This window comes from Pestalotiopsis fici, assembly GCF_000516985.1.
Source record: "Pestalotiopsis fici W106-1 unplaced genomic scaffold PFICI_Scf_4, whole genome shotgun sequence".
Lineage (NCBI taxonomy): Eukaryota > Fungi > Ascomycota > Sordariomycetes > Amphisphaeriales > Sporocadaceae > Pestalotiopsis > Pestalotiopsis fici.
In genome coordinates this window covers 3497916-3517590 of record NW_006917094.1, presented here as the reverse complement: position 1 = coordinate 3517590, position 19675 = coordinate 3497916, and the positions used below count along the sequence as shown (strand labels likewise).

The window sequence follows — 19675 nt, the reverse complement described above, 5'->3', positions numbered from 1 at the left end:
TCATTAGGCGAATACCCCTAACTGCTGTTGAGAATATTGCTTCAGACCTTTGGCACTCGATTGGCTTCACTCCCAGTGGAAACCAAAATAGGCTGTGCCTCTATAGAACCAGAGCTTGTACGCAGCCGTTTAATAACAAAAGAGACTATCACTTCAGTGCTGCTGAAATGTTCATATATCCTTGCTACCCGTGTCTGACCTAGATGGGCCACCATGTAAGAGTGGCCCCATAGCAAGGAGGTAAAAGCTGTACCCAAGGCCATGAAGAACAAATATAGTTCAAAGAGTAACCATAATGGTTTCCGAAATCTATTAAAAGTTTTGGTGGTACTTATCACAATTCTAGTGATGACCCAGTCATGTGTGTGATCAAGTATTGTACAGGAAGATATTGATACAGTGGCACCAGGCAGATGTCTTCTAACCAGCGATAAGCACCCATAATCTGCAAGTGATGATTAGTTTATTGCCCGTAAACTTCAACTGTGGCCATGACAATGCCGGGGAGTTTCACTTACAAGAAGAAAATCATGAGCACGCCAAACATTTTGGCAATGAGCCATCGATTGCTGGACACTCTAGACCAGTATTTCAGCAGCTCTTTCTGCGCACCTTGGACATTGTCCACGACATCTTCAGTGTTGGCATCTATCCGTTGGATCTGTTCTGCCTGTTCCGAAACCATGGTTGCCAACTGGCCAAAGATGGAGCCCAGCTCTGCAATGGTCTTTTCTATATTCTCAATAGCTTCGCCTCGTTGCTGTATGTAGGTATTCTGCGGTTGCGCCTCCTCCATCATGAGCACTTGTTGGTCGCCCATGACCGGATTCAGCGATAAGGTGTCACCACCTGGTGAAGGTGTTCCTCGACTAGGCGTTCCGTACAGGGGCGATGCTGACTGTTGTATTGCGGGTTGCGCATGCTGTGATACGGTAGAAATAAAGTTGTCGGTTCGCGCCCTAGATGCCTGGATGTTCTTTGTCCTCAATTCCAGCACGTCCTTGAAGTTGGCAGACACATCCGCAAGCTTTCCCTGCAGCATAACGACCACGTTCTTGTTGTGCTCCCCTACTTGGTCAGCCTTGGGGTGCTGCTGCCGCGTGAGGCTCTGCAGGCCGGAGATTTGCTGGTTGAGAGTTGACAGATCTTGCTTGATGATGAATGTGAGCTCATTGATTTCGACTGGCCTATCGTCAAAGAGTGTTTTCCTCTTGGCGAGCTGTGCCAGCTTCTCCAATTTGCCCATCGTACCCGAGATGCCCCTGCCAATCTCGGCCGCCCTCCTGGCAAAGTCAGATCTTCTGGGGCGAGCATCGCCGTCTGCCTCTGCCTTCTGCTGATCGGTAAGAAGTGACCGCCTTTGTGCGCCAACCTTTGACGATGCCTGTCTTTTCTGAACTTGATTGAGGACTGTCCGGAACTCGGCAGTCCGATCTTGAATCGATGCGACAGCCATGTCGACCGCGGATAGGTGTCCGATCTATCGTTGACGGTGTCGGATTGAGATGACGACGAGGGCGCAAGATGCAAATTCGATGACTTTCCTTGGGGATTATTTCTGAAACTGCGACGCCGTAGGCCAAAGAATGTCTCGCGGCGCACACGGAACGTCAAAAGTCACGACCGCTGTCGCTGTAGTAGCACGCAGTGTTGCTTTTGCCGATTCTTGTTGTTTGATTGAGACGAAAAGGTCGTGGTTTGGTTGCTTTCGGTTGCCGAGTTGGTGATGATAGAAATGGTGGACTGGGAAATTGTTGTTGGTCTGGAGCGCAAAGGTTCCGTTGAGCGACTAAGGCAGTCCTGGCCGAGTTCAGGGCGACGTGTCCGTGTGCCTGCCAACCTGCATCACACCAAGGTACCTCCGTAGCAGTAGAGAAAGGCCAAGCCTACATTGCAAGGTAGTAGTGCTAAATCTGACCAGCAGACTGTGGCTCTCCAGGTGCTAGGCTGCCGAACTAAGGCCCCCGACTTTTCTTTCCAGGGGAGAGTTTTGCCCACTATGTTCCATTGTGGCGGCTGCGCTGCGTGTGGCTCATTGCACCTAACCCTGGTATATGTATGTGTGCAACTCAAGTTTGGAATAGCAAGAATTTTAGGTACGTACTCAACTTTCCACCGGGAAGTCTGATGTGTCACTGTGTTAGTATTAGAGGTAATGTGTTTATTAGACTTTGATTTGCCGCATTGCAGGCTGAGACATCTTTCACGGTTGAAACATTTTTACTTCTTCAAGGGAGCCCCTGAAAAAGAAGAAATTGGAAAGATAATCATCACCAGTTTGGCCGTAATTAACACATAATCCGTTGCCTTGCGAGCCGAGGTCTAGATGATACATCATCAACTATCAGCCGCCAGTTGGTGCGAATCCATATACTCACGTACCTTAGTAGTCGTGAAAGGGAGACCGGCATAACACGGCGCTCTGCAGAGTTGCCTATTGGTTCCAAATCTATGGTGAGAACGAGGTCTACAGTCAGCATCAGGTCACATGTCATAACCTTTTCAGCTCGGTTTCTTTTTCTTCTACTTTGTCGAAAAAAGCTTAACTTCACTACCCGATAAGCATGACATCTGAGGCGCCGTTGGAATAAGAAAATCTTGAAACATAATCCAGCACAGAGATGAGGTCCGCCTAATCATGGTTGAAACAAACACATTACAATGATCTACACTGCCAGTCTTCCGTGCTGTGGGATTACACGTCCAAGGGCACGATGGCACTACTCCAAATAACTCTTGTTCTCTTATGCTGTCGATTGGAAGCAGAACTAGTTTGAGTATTCACGTTGCAATTACACGTGTCTCGGCAGCTCGAGTTTCTCTATCTTATTAACGGAGCTGAAGTGCAATAGCCAATGGAACACTTCGAAAACCTTGTGCACTTCAAGATCAACCCATACCGCTATTGCCAACTTGCTTGCGTCCAATCATAGGTCCATATTGAACGTCCACATGGCCCGAAAATAAAAATAACGCCGCTACATTTACCGGCTCAACTGGGACCTGGCGGTTAGTTAGCATCGTCACCCATGTCATGCTCCATACTCTGCCCCCCCGGCATCATCATCATCATCATCTACGAATGTTCCGCCTGCCCGCCCAGGAATTCGGGAAACAAAGTGTTACAGAGGCGTCACTTCATTCCTTTTCCACTTAATTACACAAGTCTTTGAGCAGCATTCCATTGTAAGACTACATGACGTTTATTCCTACAGCGGACAGAATTATCGGCGGACATTGTCATATATCATAATAACACCCTCTATTACCTACTAGTATTAGTTTAACAACCGCTGCTCTCTGTGGTCCCTTTTCAGGCTCCACGTCATCCCTTTGCCCCAGTGCCGGCGCTGCCAGCCAAACGTGATAAGCGTACGACCCCCAATCCAATCGACTCTGTGCGGATCTCTAGCACAGCCTCAGCATACCTCGTAATTACCCAAAACTTCGACAAGACGTCGCCTGCGTAGTATTTACTACCAGCTATACCCAGCTTTGCGACTCTGTTCTTCTCCTCCATCCGACTAGCGTTCAGCGATGTTGCCCTAGCTTGTTTCACGGAGAGCTTGATTGATCTCCGTACGCCGTCATGGACCAGTCCACGTACAATAATATCTACCGGAACGCCTCGCCAATGTGAGTTTCAACGACGGGGTCCCGCGGCTGGCCCTAGCCCCAGCGCAATGTGAGCATTCAAACGTCTCTAACATTCGTGATCTCCTTCTAGGACGCCGAGCACGCCGAGCAATAATACCTTTCAGACCAATGTGAACCGTACTAAAACAAGGAAATGGGTCGAGGCCAAGAAGCAGAACTATGCCGGCGATGACTGGGGGAATGAATTCGACGATGACGAGGAACCTGAAGACGACCCGCCGGGGCCGGCGCAACAGCCCGCTACATTCCGACCGTTGGGCCAGGGCGCGCAGCTTCCTGGCTCTCAGATGTCGGGCAATCGAGCCTTTTCGCAACCAACTGCGGCTTTTGGTCACTTTAGAGGCCAATCGTTCGGCAGAAATCCCAGCGGGCCTCCGGCTTTACATGTCCAGACCCAGCAATCGTCCGCGCCTGCACAACGCTTCGAGCCAGTCGAGCCGTTTCCAGCTGTTGATCAGTCATCATTTGATGGTGCACCCGACTATAGAAACTCGGAAAATGTGACTTCACCGCAATCTGGAAGGCCGCGACCTTTTGGGGCTGCGGGGGCTGGATACCCAGGTCGCCAGGAGTATTCTCCAGCGACGCAAGACCGCGGAATCACGTCTCCGGCAAGCGCTACGGGGCTATCGTCGCGCTTCCCTCCTCGGAAGAGCAGCATGGGCCATCAAGATGCACCTACCTACCGTGATACTTCGAGAAACAGGTCGGGGTCTCGACCCGGGTCGAGTGGACGACCATGGCCAGAGCAGAGATCTGACTCCCCAGGTCAACAAGCCCCGTCAGCTGCAACAGGAGCACCAAACAAGCCATTGCCCTTTATACGTCCGGCTGAAATATACCGACGCATGGAGGAGGAGAAGGAGAAGGAACGTAGATCCATGGAATCTGCCGGAAGACCTAGTCTGGACGGCATACAAAGTCCCGGCAGCGAGAGGTCAACTTCTCCAGCCTATGCATTGCGCTCTCCGGTCGAACAGCGGAGGCGGCTCAGCTTTGATAGGGACGGTGATGAGAATCTAGATTCCGTTCGTGGCTTGAAGACCACACTTCCTCCGGTTGCAGAGCGGAGGAGCGAATATGGCCTGGACCACTTGATCAATGAACACAAGGCACCTGCACCAACTCAAACATCTGCGAACGCAGAGTCCTCAATTCCACAACAAGCGACTACTTCTGGTCCTTTGGCTGGCGCTGCACCCCAATCTGGCGGCTCACAGCTTCTCGGCGATCCGCGACGCAAGTCGATCAGCCCACGGCTTCCGGACTTGGCACGTATGTCAGGCTTTGGCCCGGACTTCTTCTCGGGCTCATCCGGCGGCTTTTCTGACGGTGACCGATCGGCACAAGCAACACCGCCGGAGCATAAGCTTGCCACCCCAAACGATGAACATATGCAGACCGTTACAGGTCTAGGACTGAGCAGCGCTGTTACAGGGCCGTCTGAAACGATAACCGAGGACAGCGACGAAAAGGCAGCACCAAGTCTCATTGAAGGTCCGGTGCTCGCCGAGCAAAAGGAGGAAAGTTCAAACCCAGACACGTCCCTGCTTGAACCACAACCAGCCGCGTCGGATGAGGCAACCATCAAAGCTCAACCGCGCCCATCGAGACCGTCAATCCCTGGCGGCTGGGTATCGGAAAGTACAAACATTGCCTCCGAAGTGCCGACACCCATGGAGCGACCAGAACCAACCATATCGCAACTTGCGACTGTAAAGGACACTGCAGAAGAACCCGCCACCATTGGCGGAGAGGCAGACGATATTGAGCCTACGACTGTGATCAAGCAAGCTCAACCACTTGAAAATGATGCACCGGCTGTAATAGACTCAAAGGATGTTCAGCAAGATAATGATAATTTTGGAACCACAGTAGGTCAACACGACCAAGCCATTGCGGATGAGGTATTGACGACTGCACCGGCTGCCCTGGCGACATCAAAAGCGCTTCCTCCACTGCAAACGCCCGACCCACTGACAGCTTCAAGCCAAACGGAGACTGTTGATCAGCAGCCGCAAGCTCCTGGATCTGGTTCTCCATCTTATGGTGAATCGCCATCGAAGTACTCGACATCTACGCATCCACTTACGGCAACCACTTCATCAGGGTTTTCTCCTACGGCGCCATTGAACCCCCAGCGGGGAGGCGCATCAGACTCGGACTTCATAGCGCCGGGCCCTCTTGCTCGCAACTTGACAATGAGCTCTATGGACAATGCCTCTCCGCACGAAAGCGACAAGCTACGGGAAGATATCATCAAATCGTTGAGTCCGCTACCAATTGACACGCCAAGCTTCCCTCCCATGCCCCCGACGGCCGACAGAAGTCTTACAACGCCAGCATCAGACATTGCGAGAGAAAGTAGATACCTTTCAGGGGTGTACGACGAATACATGGGATTCCCCGAGGACAAATCTCTTCAAGGCTTCAACCAGGAGAAAGACGAGATGACGGTCGTTAGCCCAGCACCATTACAAAGCAGCAGCCCTGCGCGCACTGTTGTGCCCAGCGAGCCAGCTGCGGACGCAGCTGAGAACAACCTGACCCGCACATCTGAGCGTGGTCCGCGTCTCAGTCGTCGGTTCTCATGGGAAGAGTTATCGGAAAATGTCACGCCGAACGAGCAGCCGCAGATTCAGACGGATGCGAATGTACATGTGCCCGATGGACCAACCTCTGATGCCACCGAGCCGCAGATTACCACCAGTCCCGATCTGCGAGAAGATACTGCATCTCCAACCCTACAACTTGAGCCACAAAAGGACGGCGAAATCTCCCACACTGTCTCCATGATAAGCAACAACGCCCCAGGCGGGCTTGGGGTATCAGGCATTGAACCGCCGTCACCCATTTCTGTCCTGTCGAGTCCCAGACCTGTAGAAAGCACTGGCAGTCGTTTGTCACTTGCCGATGAAAAGGTACTCTTGCAAGCATCATCACATCCAGTCTCCCCCAATCTCGATTCCGAGCATCCAGCACTCTCACGGACGCCTCCAGAATCACCAGCCCCAGAGAATGACACGTTGGTGGCACCGCCTCCCAAACCCGTCAACATCACCAGTTGGCGTGAGATACTTAGTCTTCCGACACCAGCTCTCCGAATCGAGAGGTTCGAAGAAGCCAGGTCGCAATACTTGGCAATGGACTCGGGTCTGTCAAACTGGATGGAGCACATGAAGGCTTCATCAGAAGATCCAGCACTTCAGCCTTCGAGTACAAGCCCTACCCATCAGGGCCCTGGGTCTGCACAGACGTCTCCAACGGGCCCACCAGCCGCTTCTCAGCAACCATATTATCAGCAGTATCTGAATGCAAGCAACCCCAACGTCATGGCGGGAGCTCCAGGACCCGCGCGGCAGCGGTCAATGTCTCAGCAGCAACAAGCAAGCGGGTTTGGAACTTCCAAAAACCAAGCAGCTGTCAAGAGCAAGGAGTTCCTGCACGCAGCAGGAGCTTTTGGAAACAAGGCCACCAAGGCGGGCATGAAATCAGGAATGAAACTATTCAACAGGGGTAAAGACAAGCTTCGTGGATCTGGCGACAAATCATTTCAATAATGTCCTTCTTATTTCTCTGTCTTGATTACACACAGAGAGACAGTACAGTATCTATTTGACTTTTGTTTGATTGCGAGGGTGCTGCGCTTTGATTTTGGCCTGGCGCATCCTCCGATGTGGAGATATTTCCCTGGATAATCAGTATGATCAATCGCTTTACTCATTTTGCGGGCATGAGTATGCATGCTGGGTTTGCTTGTATGCCGAGGAGAAGGTGACATGCCATTCTGTTTCAATTTCTCTTTTCCACTTCTATTCTGGCTTTTTCGTGAGCCAGCGACTGCGTGTCGTTTATACTTTTGCAGCAAAGCGCAAGTGAGAGCTAAACGTTGTACGACATGTGCGGCGTACACCGGGCCAGGGGCTGAACATGGATGGACCGAACGATCAATGGAACATTCAATCCCACGTGCATTCGCTCGGATACGTGAAGGGGCAACCCGTCCTAACATGTGGCAGTCCTGCGTTGTTGTATAAATTGCTGACCGACATATGATGGTGGCTTGAGGGGCGTTGGTAATAAATTTCCAGATGTCCAAACCGAAAAGGCCCCAAGAGGCTGGCTCAAGCTTACTTGTTGCGTTATGCCACCAACAGAGGAACACCAACAATCTTGAGACCCGGGTGCTGTCTGCTCCCTTTTCTAGGTCACTCGAATGACATTCATGATACTTTTCCGGTCGATCGATTAGCTTTCTGTCGGCCTGCGATACCGAGATAGATATTCGTTTGTCGAGATACTAGGTCTAATGTTGCCGCACCCATTGACTTTCGACTGTTAAGCAGTACATACCCATCTATCCATGCCATCATCCCCACAGTCCCGTCAATGTCTCCAACAAAAATACTAGTGTGCTGTAGTGAACAAAAGCCCTGGCTCAATTGGAGATATTAATAGAAAACCTTCTGCAACTAGGCAAAGGACATCGTGGAGCCACTGTCGGACTGCCCTTTCTCACCCCCAAGACTACGTCACAAAAGGCTAGGTCGAGAAATGAACGACGCTCCTTGGGGGTCTTGGCTTGGATGCGATACGCTCAAACCACTGGGCAGGGATCTGCAAGTGCAGCTCACCCAAATAAGCATGCTCACCAAGTGTTACCAAAAGCTCGCTACCCTCAGCACCACCCTGCCCATCAGAATCTCAATCAACCCAATCTCGCCAATTGCAGCAGGCTACAGGTAGCCCGACCTTGATCCTGGCCTCTTGGGGACCCGCGCCGTCGTCCAGCCGCAGCGCCGACTCTCCCAGCAAACAGAAAGAAAAGACTCCAAGGACAGGGCTCCGTGGCCCGTCAGCCCATCTCAAAAGCTCATGTTGAGCTCGAGCTACATCCTACCTGGACGCCGCCTGTGCCTCAATTTCTCTGTTCTAATTTCTCCTCCTGTATCCGTGTCATTGCGAACGACGCGGTTCCGATCCTTGAATTTGTCTACATGTTCAAATGGTTTCTCGCGATCCATTTGCCAGTCCTTTCTTCTCCATTTTCCCCGCAGCCGTCTCTCTACTCGGCCACCGCCAGCTAAGCATCGACATTGTCTATTAGGCATATCTCAAGACGCGGCACTACAATACGACACCGCTCGTGCAACACTGCGCCGCGTATTGAATTTCAGTCGCCCGTCTGCCCGACAATCGCAGCTTTTTTCCAAATCTCGGGGGGGAAAGTGAAGAGTGTCAAAACGAAGGGAACTTCAATTGCCAAAGGCAGCGCTCATCAGCAAGAAAACAATCGACCTGGAAACTATTCACGACCATCTCCGCTGGCTGAAGAGGGGAGCTTCAATTTCGAGACATCAGCCGCGCCCCACGAGAATATCACCCGCTTACATCTTCTGCCAACTTGCGCAACGCCCGTGATGCCACGCCTCTGATTGTTGAAGAATACGGATCAGACGTCTAGGTCGAGCTTTCTTATAATACTGCAAAACCTTTCCAGCCTCTAGGCGATACCTCACGAAATATGGCTGCGCCGTTGACAGACTCGAGGCCATTCGCATCGCCGGTGCAATACTCGGCGCATGAAGACCTTCCGGCAACAGAAGTTCCTCGCACTGATTCTTTCGTTGGCCTCCCACCGATCCGTCGAACCTCGACTTTTGGCCCGCTTGGTGACAAGAATGGCCAAAGCGATGACGGCGAATCTGCCGACGCCGACTCATACCGTGCAGGCGTGCAGGACGTAATACCACCGGTGCCTGCGATCCCGTCCGGCATGATGCAGTCTGCCAAAGGTCAACATGACTCAGCCCAGTATAGCCAAGTGTCTCACCAACAGTCGCAAGGCCCCGCTGCTCAGTATAATCCGCACGAGGGTCATTTGGTCAATGGGCAAAAGGGATATCACTTGCCTAACGGCGCATATCCTCCTGCGCCAGGCCGGAACGGCGCACCAGTACAGTTTCCTGGAATTCCGGTCTCGCAGTTTTCGCAGTACAACATGAATATGCAAGGCCGGAATGGATTCCCGTCGCCGACTGGACTGCCAGGCATACAAACGGGCATGCAATCATCAAGTGCGCAACCAGCCGTGCGGCCTGGTGCAGCATCTCCGCCTTCGGCTGGTGGGAATCCTATTCATCGATTTCCTCCACAAGGCCAATGGAAACTCGAGGAGTCACAACTGTCCGAGCCTTTGAACACATCCAGGAAGACGCAGACACCGCCAGCGCAACAGACTGGATACTATGCCGGAGATAAAGAGACCGAGTCTCTCGTGCCTGTAGGAGGTCCCTCGCAGCTCCCGCAACGCAATCCGCGCAATAATTCTCAACCCCCCGTCGCCGCGCAACGCTTTCCTGGCTTATTTCCGGCAGGAAGTTCAAATCAGTCACCAGTTCATCAGGATCATATACAAATGGCACCGGCCGCACAACAAGCGCAGCAACACAGGCGTGATAGTATGGGCGTTTCAAGGTCGCCCACCCGAGACTTGGAGGATGACAATAAGCGCCAGCAGTCTCTGCTAACTCAGATTGGTGGAAAGATTATGCCAACCCGAGCAAGACCTGACAGTATTTCCAAAGATGGCTTTCAGGCAGACGAGGTCTCAGTCTCCGAGACGAGCATCATCACTGAAGACGAGCCAGAAAGGAAACACAAGCGAGCGTCATTCTTTGGGATGGGTAACTCAGGCAACACTGGTGCGCAGTCACAACCAGGCCATGTAGACACTGCACCGCAGCAGTTTCAAAATTCTGGTCCTGGTGAAAAGAAGAAGACGTTTTTTGGAGCGAGCGGCCTGGCGAAGCAGATGACCGGTATGGGCGGCGGCAAGACTGACAACGCTTCCGGCGGCAGCGATACCAATTCAAATCCAGGAAGTGGTGCGAAAAAGCGCCTGTCTGAATTTAGAAGCATCTTCAAGAGCGGTCCCAAGGACGATGCTCAACCCAACAAGACAGAAAGGCCGACGTCTGGTAGACCGTCAATGCAAAGCTCGATCCGACCTTCTACTGAAGACCAAGGGTTTCACACCGGCCAAACCCAACCAAATGCGCAGCTGGGTATGATGGCCCCTCCACCTATCAATCGCGGACGTAGCAGTACCCAGGGTTCTGTTCAAGGCACTCCAATGGGATTGCCTCCAAACATGGGGCAACTGAGACCTCAGCACACGGGAGATGGTCCAGAGAAACGGGCACCAAACGGCGCTCTAGCATCAGCTGGCGGTTTCTTGGGAAATCTTCTTGGCAATAAGCCAGGATCCAGTGCCAAAGATCCTACAAATCCGCAAATTTCGCAAATGGGACAGCCAGGATACGGCCCAATGTCAATGGGAGGTCAGCAACCTCAACGAGGGCAGTTTGCTCCATCGAGTTATCAGCATCCTCAACAAATGGGCCCACACGGACAACCTAACTATCCTCCAGGCCAGCTTCAAGCTCTCAATAACCGCATGCGGCAGATGTCCAATCCCGGCGTACCACAACAGCACCTCTCCCCAGGGCAACCTTCTGGCCCTCCTCAACAGAAATTGCAAGATCAAACGCGGGCCCTGAATCATGATGCCCGGGGAGCTCTCGATCCCAACCGGATAACTCCGACGGGAGAACATCAACGCATTCTGGCTGCTCCTGCCAATGACGACTCCCCACGGTCCTCTCAAGAGTTCCTCAGGGTGAATAGGAAGCCCGTCGGCTCTGGTTCGTCCAGACTAGCTTCTGGAAGCATGATTGCACCTCCTGCAGCCACAAGCTCTCAGCCTCCATCCAAGTCAGAGGTCGAACCCTCTCGAACTCCAGAACCTTCGAATGAGTTTGGCGGTGATGGCCAGAGGCCTTCAGAGATATATCAGAGCCACCAGAGCTCTCATCTGGGGGCCTCTACCCAGGCCGGGCATATACGGCAGCCGTCTCTGCCGACACCGTCGCAGTCCCCCGCCCCGCCACCCGGCAGCCCTGGAGCAAACAGGATCTCGGCCCAATCTGGACAATCAAGCTTGAGCCCATATGTTCAACAGCAAGGTTTCAATGATGCAGCACAGATAGGCCAACCCAAAACAGTTAGTGGAACAAATGGAGGGTCGATGCCTTTCCAACCTTTCCCTGGGCAGCAAGTACCAGGAATGCAGGGCCCGCCAGGTCATGCAGGTCCGGGCCAGCAGCCTCCGTTGCAAGGCCCCGGAAGACTCTCCCCTCAGCCTACGCAGCCGTGGGGCTTCACCCGCACAGCAACCCAGCCGCCAATGGGACCGGCATCATCTGGTCAGCATCAGCAAATGTATCCAGGTCAAGCAGGCGGGGCGGCTGGATCTGTACAAGAGCAGAAGGGGACCATGTCGAAATTATTTGGAGCTGGTAGGAAACGTAATTCGACTTCGCCTCAGCCACCAATTGGTGGTTTCCCCATGCAAACCAAAGAAAAAGAGAGCACATCCTCAAAACTACTTGGTGCCTTCAAACGTTCTTCCAAGCAACAGGATTCGAGTAAAATGCAGCAGCCTGTCCTGCCTCAGGCGCAACGGATCTCGGGGCGAGCGGAAGCACCAGATCAGCCGATTCAACCCGCTCAACCCGTTCAAGCCAACCAAATAGGTCAACCTGGACAACACTCCGGCCAGCCTGATCAATCCAGCCAAGCAATGCCTCTTTACATGACTCCAGCTAGGCGCGGGCAGTCGCCAGCTCCTGGACCAATGCCTCAAGGCTCTCTTGGTGCATCTGGACAGCCACCACGAGCGTCCCCAGGTCTTGCTCAGCCTGCACAGTTCAACCGCGGTCAGGCATCGCCGCCAATGCCGGGCGATCGCGGCCAACTTCCGTCGCAAACAACACGAGTTGGACACGGACAAATCTCGCCCGCGGTGTTACCCATGATGCAATCAAACCGGAGCCAGGCTCAAGCTCCAAGATCAGAACCGCAGTATGCTGCCGTGCCAATACCGCGTGGCTACGAGGCAGTCCATGGTTACGGCGTGCCAAATATGCTTGCTCATAGTCCATATTTCGTAGGACGGGGCTCTCCACCGCAGCATTTTGGGACACAATTCCAGCCTTTAGTGCCCCAGTACTCTGGTGCTTCTCAGCAGTTCCAACCAGTGATGCCCCAGCACACTGGTTCTTCGCAGCATGTTCAGCAAATGGTGCCTCAACCTACGGGTAATAATCCAGCTGACCCCCAACGGCCTTCGCCAACACCATCCCAGCAAACCCAATCGGCGCCTGGCCAGCCACAGAACCAGATTCCACCGCATTCGGGCGTTGCAGCAAATTCTGAACAGGGCAACCAATTGCTTCGTGTGGATGACCATGCACCGCCTCAACAGTTCATGACTCGACAAGGTGGCAGTCCCGACTCTCACCAGCAAGTTCCCGCTGCTCAGGAATCTTCCGCAAGAAACTCCCCACAACCTGCCCCGGGTGGCGATGCTTTTCTGTCTCCTCCAAGCCATGAAAACCTCCAACAGAGGCCCTCTGCTCAGGATCAAATTGTGGCACCGGTAACCAGAAATGATGATGCACAAGCACCACGAACCCAGCCTCAACAGATACTCACCAGTATGGGACAGCTCGAGATGCCGCGTAATGCCTCACCTCAGAATCAGCCGCTTCCTGACTCAGCGACCACCTTCTCACCTGTCAATGCAGCGACTGGAAGACTCTCTGATCCGCCATTACCACCAGTCACTTCGATTTATAATGGGGACCAACAATCTGTACACAATGCCAGCCACACCCCATCGCCCCCAATGGGCGCCCAGAGTGCAGGACGTTTTGGTCTTCATCACATGACCAGTAGTCAATCGGTAGCAGAAGACGCTCGCCATCAATCTTACGGTCGAGACGTGGATCCGCACAGACACTTCAACGTCAGCCCTGAACCTCCAAGGTCCTTCTCTGTCCCGGCTCAACAGCTGTCGAACCCCAATCTCATTGTCAATGTGAATAAAGCAAACAGTCACAGCTCTGATCGTGATGATCTGTACGATGCCACCCCTCGGAACTCCCATCCGTCACAGCCGCAACAAGTGCCCATGCAAGAACCTGTGCTACAGCATCCTGACGAGCCAGCACGGCATGATGGGTATGGTGCTGCCATGGCAGGCGGTGCTGTGGCCGGGGTATTTGCCGGGGATGTCACGTCTAGCACGATATCAAGAACAAGCAGCATTCAAGCTGAACCATCCCAGTTGGTCGCGCCCGCACAGGCAGCGCCTATGGAGCCCGAGGAAAAGATCCTCGTGGACCAGCCTGTTGAACTGGCTGCCGTCAATGATGACGATGATGGAATGCCCATGATGAGTGCAACTTCTTATCCTGGCCAAGAATGGAACCCATACGGCGCGGGCGAGTTTGGCGATTTCGACTAGACATGTAAACAGAGACTCGTGATTCATTGAGCTTTTCCGGGAATGCAGCTCGTTTGGCACTACCACGTTTTCATAAAACAGATTTATAGAGAAGCAGGAATTTTGCATTGCATATATCCAAGACTGATTGGATATAGTCCCTGGATTCATTTTGTATTCGAATAGTCATATTACTTTACATTTAGCTTCATACCCACCCAATGTTACTGGCACTGCCAAATAATTCAACTTTATAAGCCGACATTTGAACATCGTGACAATTTTGAAGAATTGAGGACGTGTTGGCCTTTTCTAGACTTTGCTTAACACACATTTTAGGCGTGCAGAATTCCGCCCCGGACACGTGATATCTGAATTTATGAAGACAAATGCTTTACTCAAGTAATTTCAGTTTCTTTGATGGGCTGCATCATTATATATGCAGTATTTGATTTGGCCAAGGCCGGGAGCATTACAAGGCCGATCAAATTGTCATGAGCGTCCTCGAGGTACGGCTCGGTAAACCTTTGCAATAGCGATTCGGGTAGAAACACCAAGATATCGACCTCGTCAGGTAGTCATTATTGTGTCAGTGTGTTCATTGAGGCTCGCGATTGCCAGTCAATAAAATGGTGGTGCATATCTTTGAGACGCCAACACAAAATTTGGAAGGAAGTCTTTTAGCTGGAACTATCTACGAGCACGCCTCGAATAACATGGACCTATATTGCTGGACATGGTCAAGCACCAACTTGAGACGCGAAGCTGACATGGATTTCCTTCCTTCTTTTCAAAGCAACACGAAAGACAAGAAACAATTTCTGTCACTTCTCATCGACAGAACGCTTTTCAAACGCCAATCACCAACCGCTCGATACCACCTACGCAAGGTGGGTCTACATTGGACAGCTTTCCCCGGCGGCATGATCGTGATCATGACCGCCGTGGACCTCCTCGGGCCACTCCTCGAAGCCGTCTTCAAAGAGCTTGTCCAACCTCTCCTGCAGTCGCTTGGAACGCATGGCCTTTTCCCATGCCCGGAACTCCTTGTCGTTCAACAGACAGGCATCCAAGGCAGCGCGAAGGCGTTCCTCGCCACCGGAGCGCATCTTTTGTCCGATAAAGACAATCTCCTGTCGGCGGTCCTGCCACTCGCCCTGGTAGTCCTTCATGATGGCGGCGCGGGACATTGCGTCCTTGGGCCACTCGGCCTCGGGCACCTCGCAGCGCCATAGGTCGCCGCCCTGGATAGTCAACATGACGCCTGCCTGTGACCATTCACCGAACTGGGAATCTTGGTCAGCACTTGTACTCACAAACAACAGAGCGCCTTCGACACTTACCATCTTGGGTCGCGTGGCCAACCAGAGAAAGCCCTTTGAGCGTAGGAGCGGACCAAAGGTCTCGTCTCGGATCTTGCTTTCCAAACGAGCCTGTGGATTGAGCTGGGGTTGGTCTTCATCATCCATGTCAACATCAGATTCATCATCGTCGTCCATCTCTTCGTCTTCCTCCGGGCCATCCTCTTCAGTCTGGTATTCGGTCTGGATTACGACAAAAACGTCTTTTATGGTATGCCAGAGACGCTCGGGATGGAAAGGTCGGCGGGCGCGGTAGATGAAAGTACCGATGCCGTACTCTTCCGTCTCAGGGTTAATCTCCTCATTGAGGCTCTTCAGCCAGCCGGCACCAAGAGCAGCCTTTTCATATGAGAACCTCTTGGTGTCGATGATCTCCTTCAGATCCAGTCTGGACTTGGTGGTGGTGAGGATATGAGCATCAGGGTTCAACTTGCCAATGACACCGCGGATGCGGTTGACCTCATCCTTTGACACGAGGTCGCACTTGTTCACGACGAGTACATCGGCGAACTCGACCTGGTCAACCTGAAGGTCGGAGATATTGCGGTCGTCCTCTTCGGGGACGTCGGTCTGGCGGTCGACGAGAAAATCGGCCGTTTGAAAATCCTTCATGAAATTAACAGCATCGACTACCGTCACGCATGTATCCAGCCGTGCCACCTTGGACAGGCCGCCTGACTTGAGGATCTCAGCCAGGCGCTTGTTGCCTTTCGAGTCATCGTCCTGAGTCTGTGCTGCCTCGGCCTCGAGGTCGTGACCGGCTTGGATGTGCATTTCAGCAAATCTGTTTGATACCTGTTAGTGAATGTTCTTTTGGTAATAATTCAGATTGTGTGACCACAAAGAAAAAAAAAGAAAAAAAAAGAGAACAAAACCCACTCCTCTGAAAATGTCTCCGCCACTTGCATGGGCTCACTGACGCCTGAGCTTTCAATGACAAGGTAGTCAACCATCTTGTCCTCGGCTAGTCGGGCGACCTCTTCAAGCAGATCACCACGAAGGGTGCAGCAGATGCAGCCGTTCTGTAGGACAAGACAAGTCAGTAATTTTTTTTTACAAACTCCTGGATGCAAGGCAAATCCTTGATCCCGATGCTTTGCGTATGAGGCTTTGGACAAGATACTGACCTGCATGGCGACAACCTGCTCCTCCTTTCGCGTCACGTCGTGAGTCGACAGGAGCGCAGCATCAATATTCAGAGCGCCGACATCATTCACAATGACGCCTATTCGCAGACCATGATCTGGAGATGTCAGGATGTGCTCTAGTAGAGTCGTCTTTCCAGCGCCTAGGAAACCAGACAAGAGTGTCACTGGCAGCCGGGCATCGGCTCGAGTGCTGACTGGGGTAGAGAAGGAGGCAGGAGGCGAGTCGAGGAGTCTTCCGGGTGCCATCTTGACTGTAACGTCTCGTTATAGTCTCTTGCTGAGTATGATCTGGTGGTTTTGACTTTGAAGAATAAAGTTGGGGAGAGCTTGTAGAAAGACACGAGGCGAGACGTATTGTTGCATCTCAACAGGCCCCCTTCCTCTCGTCTTATACCTTGCCGGCCATACCAACATGTCGACAAGGACCCTGATGGCTACTGGTACGAAACCATATTGCGTGACGTTGGACGCCATTTCCTGCGTTGTGGGGAGTTTGTATAGTAGCTTGTGTAATTGGCGGCATCTCATTGGGTTGGTCAATTGAGCACCTTTGCGGCCACCTCGAATTAGACTAGACCTTTTGTCAGCGGCTGAAGGGTGATCGATCATCTTGTCCTACAAGTGATTAGATAGTAGCCCGAGGTCTTGCCTGGTTAATTGATACAATGATTTGCATAAAATCTGGCGATCTGTGAATCAGAGAAGACAATGGTAGTTGCATCAAGGTCAATCGTCTCGGACTAATAAGGGGCCCGCTGGAGCGCCAACCATGATCTCTTTGGCCGGTGCAACAGACTGGGGGGCTGCGGTATCTAGATACATCTATTTGGTGGGCAATAAATACTCCGACGCCTTGATTTCTCTCAAGGCTTCTATTTGCTTTTATGTGTTTGAATCTTGCAAAGAATGAATTTATATGAACATTGGAGCGAGGACTGGAATGACTTGTTTCCTGTATAGCGCCATGATCGAGCATGTTTGATCAGCCGACCAATGACGTCGGGTTGATGAAATGCACACTGACTTCCCGGCAGTGGGGGGCTGCCACGGCCGGTGGCCAACAAGAGCCATGGGAATTAAGCACTGACTGACTTCCCAACTGACGGTTTCTTTGTGTGTGGAAGAAACATCAGTGAATAGGCCGGAGATACCCAACTCAATCAGCTACTTCAGAACCTTGGAACCAAAGTCATCATGACCTCGAATTTGATGCCAATCGCATCACTCCGGGTCTCCAAACACCAGATTCCAGCGCACAACCTCATACCTAATACTTCTATCCAAAACAAACCTCTGATGCACTACCACGGCGTATTTCCGCCCACTATCGGCGCATCAGCAATTGAATCCCATCTCGGCTCTCTCGGCGTAGTCAGCCCGCAATGGAGATACACCATGTACAGCACAACCCATTTCCATAGCACATCGCATGAGGTACTCTGCATCTCGCGCGGCAAGGCTACATTGTGCTTTGGTGGCGAGGACAACCCTGGGAAAGTCGAGCTCGAGGCCCAGAGGGGCGACATGCTCATTGTTCCTGCGGGCGTGGGACACAGACTGCTGAGACAAGCTGAAGGCTCCGACGGAGGCTTTGAGATGGTTGGCAGCTATCCACCGGGGTACAACTGGGACATGTGTTATGGTCAAAGGGGCGAGGAGTCCCAGGTGAAGAGCATTGAGAATTTGCCTTGGTTCACCAGGGACCCTGTATATGGAGATCGGGGCCCGGCTTTAGATTTGTGAACCTATCAGTGGTTTTTTTCCCTTGGCATAATTCTAGATTCGTTGGACCAATTCATCATTTCGGGAATTCGGCCCCAAAGAACAAGACCGACGTGCCTAATGCAGGCACCAAGCTTGAGGTCAGTATGTATGCGGCTCAAGGTCCAAATGTCCGAACGGTGCTGCATCAACAGCAGGCACGAAGGGGACAAGGACCATGAACTACGAGAAGGGACGAATGCGTGTATATTCACTCTTTATACTTCTGCCGAAATCGGAGGGTCCAATAAGAAAACAAGACTGTCTGATGACCAATATCCGTTTGAAGATTTCTTGACTATTGAGGCAACCGGCAAGGAAAGTGTCGGCATTATGTACTTGACTTTTTGTTCAATATTAGGCAAAGTCAGTGTACGCGGGAAGGAATTAAGCACTCTTCGAGTCCGGTACCGCGTCAAACTATCATGAGGCCACTCAAACAACTTTATGGCGCCACACAATTCTTATTGTTGGAAAACAGCCCATTCATCTGGTGTTCTTTTCTGTTGGGAGCACACAACAATGCCGTCAACTTCCTCCCAAGGACTAGAACGACTCGTGTCGATACCCACTGGCACTCAAATCGACTAACATAGATTCCAAGAGATCCTATTGTGTACAACAGCAATAACCTCAAGCCGACTACCCAAATTCATATCGATCAAGGGCAGAATGTGCACCAAATATCTTCGTGCTTGCGGTCACTACTTTAGTGTTCCGTGCAAGAAGAAGTGTGGTTCGTTCACGATTCGAGTTGCGAGCCCTGACAATTTCGAAGCCTGCCGAACATGCCAGTACTTTGACATTGACAAGTACGATTGTCCACAATATACTTAGAAACTTGCTTCAAGGTACAGAGATACCCCTTTTTCTCACCGTCGCCAGAGGCAATGACTCCCCACATCTGATCTAGGCTGACGCATTCTCGAGCAAGAAACACGATGTAACCAGGCTATCGTGTCAAGCCCAACGATTCACGCCAACACAAACCCCGGCGAGAACTTCGTGTCAGACACGGCACGAATCCCGATGCTGGAAAAGCACTGCCGCGTTGTAAAATGGGAAATTCGTCTGCCTGGAGAAGCGGACCATCACTACTATGGCTCACGTTTGATTAGCTGCCAACAGACAGTGGAGTATACTCCAAGTTACACCCCATGGAACACGCTTGATTGGTTGATCATCAAAGATTCAATGCTAGGGACGGTCATTCAGTCGTCCAGGATGGCCCTTGGCAATGCATCAATGACACATCAGAATGGCTTGGGATCAAGAAAATGGAAGACATTCGTCAATTGTACAACGTGGGTGCTAGTCATCCATCAAGAGGTTCCTCGTATTCTCGGTCAAGTCTGTATCTCTCATACACCAAGTTGAGTGTTGTCTCTACAAGTCTT

The 19675-nt window shown here is 51.9% G+C and overlaps 5 protein-coding genes across 5 annotated transcripts; 3 read left to right on the top strand and 2 right to left on the bottom strand.

Annotated features, from left to right (window-relative positions):
• Positions 1–420: 420 nt before the first annotated feature.
• Positions 421–1456, bottom strand: PFICI_07058 (uncharacterized protein; the record flags this gene model as incomplete). Its single annotated transcript, XM_007835639.1, has 2 exons — positions 421–445; positions 519–1456. 2 exons carry the CDS (start codon positions 1454–1456, stop codon positions 421–423), a joined length of 963 nt encoding a protein of 320 aa, XP_007833830.1.
• Positions 1457–3589: 2133 nt separating this feature from the next.
• PFICI_07057 (uncharacterized protein) lies at positions 3590–7217 on the top strand (the record flags this gene model as incomplete). Its single annotated transcript, XM_007835638.1, has 2 exons — positions 3590–3636; positions 3728–7217. 2 exons carry the CDS (start codon positions 3590–3592, stop codon positions 7215–7217), a joined length of 3537 nt encoding a protein of 1178 aa, XP_007833829.1.
• Positions 7218–9181: 1964 nt separating this feature from the next.
• Positions 9182–14029, top strand: PFICI_07056 (uncharacterized protein; the record flags this gene model as incomplete). The annotated part of the gene is made up of 1 exon (XM_007835637.1): positions 9182–14029. The coding sequence occupies one exon, from the start codon at positions 9182–9184 to the stop codon at positions 14027–14029; it is 4848 nt and encodes a 1615-aa protein (XP_007833828.1).
• An 875-nt stretch (positions 14030–14904) lies between these two features.
• Positions 14905–16763, bottom strand: PFICI_07055 (uncharacterized protein; the record flags this gene model as incomplete). Its single annotated transcript, XM_007835636.1, has 4 exons — positions 14905–15294; positions 15352–16153; positions 16249–16391; positions 16497–16763. The coding sequence occupies 4 exons, from the start codon at positions 16761–16763 to the stop codon at positions 14905–14907; spliced, it is 1602 nt and encodes a 533-aa protein (XP_007833827.1).
• A 948-nt stretch (positions 16764–17711) lies between these two features.
• Positions 17712–18260, top strand: PFICI_07054 (uncharacterized protein; the record flags this gene model as incomplete). Its single annotated transcript, XM_007835635.1, has 1 exon — positions 17712–18260. The coding sequence occupies one exon, from the start codon at positions 17712–17714 to the stop codon at positions 18258–18260; it is 549 nt and encodes a 182-aa protein (XP_007833826.1).
• Positions 18261–19675: the final 1415 nt, after the last annotated feature.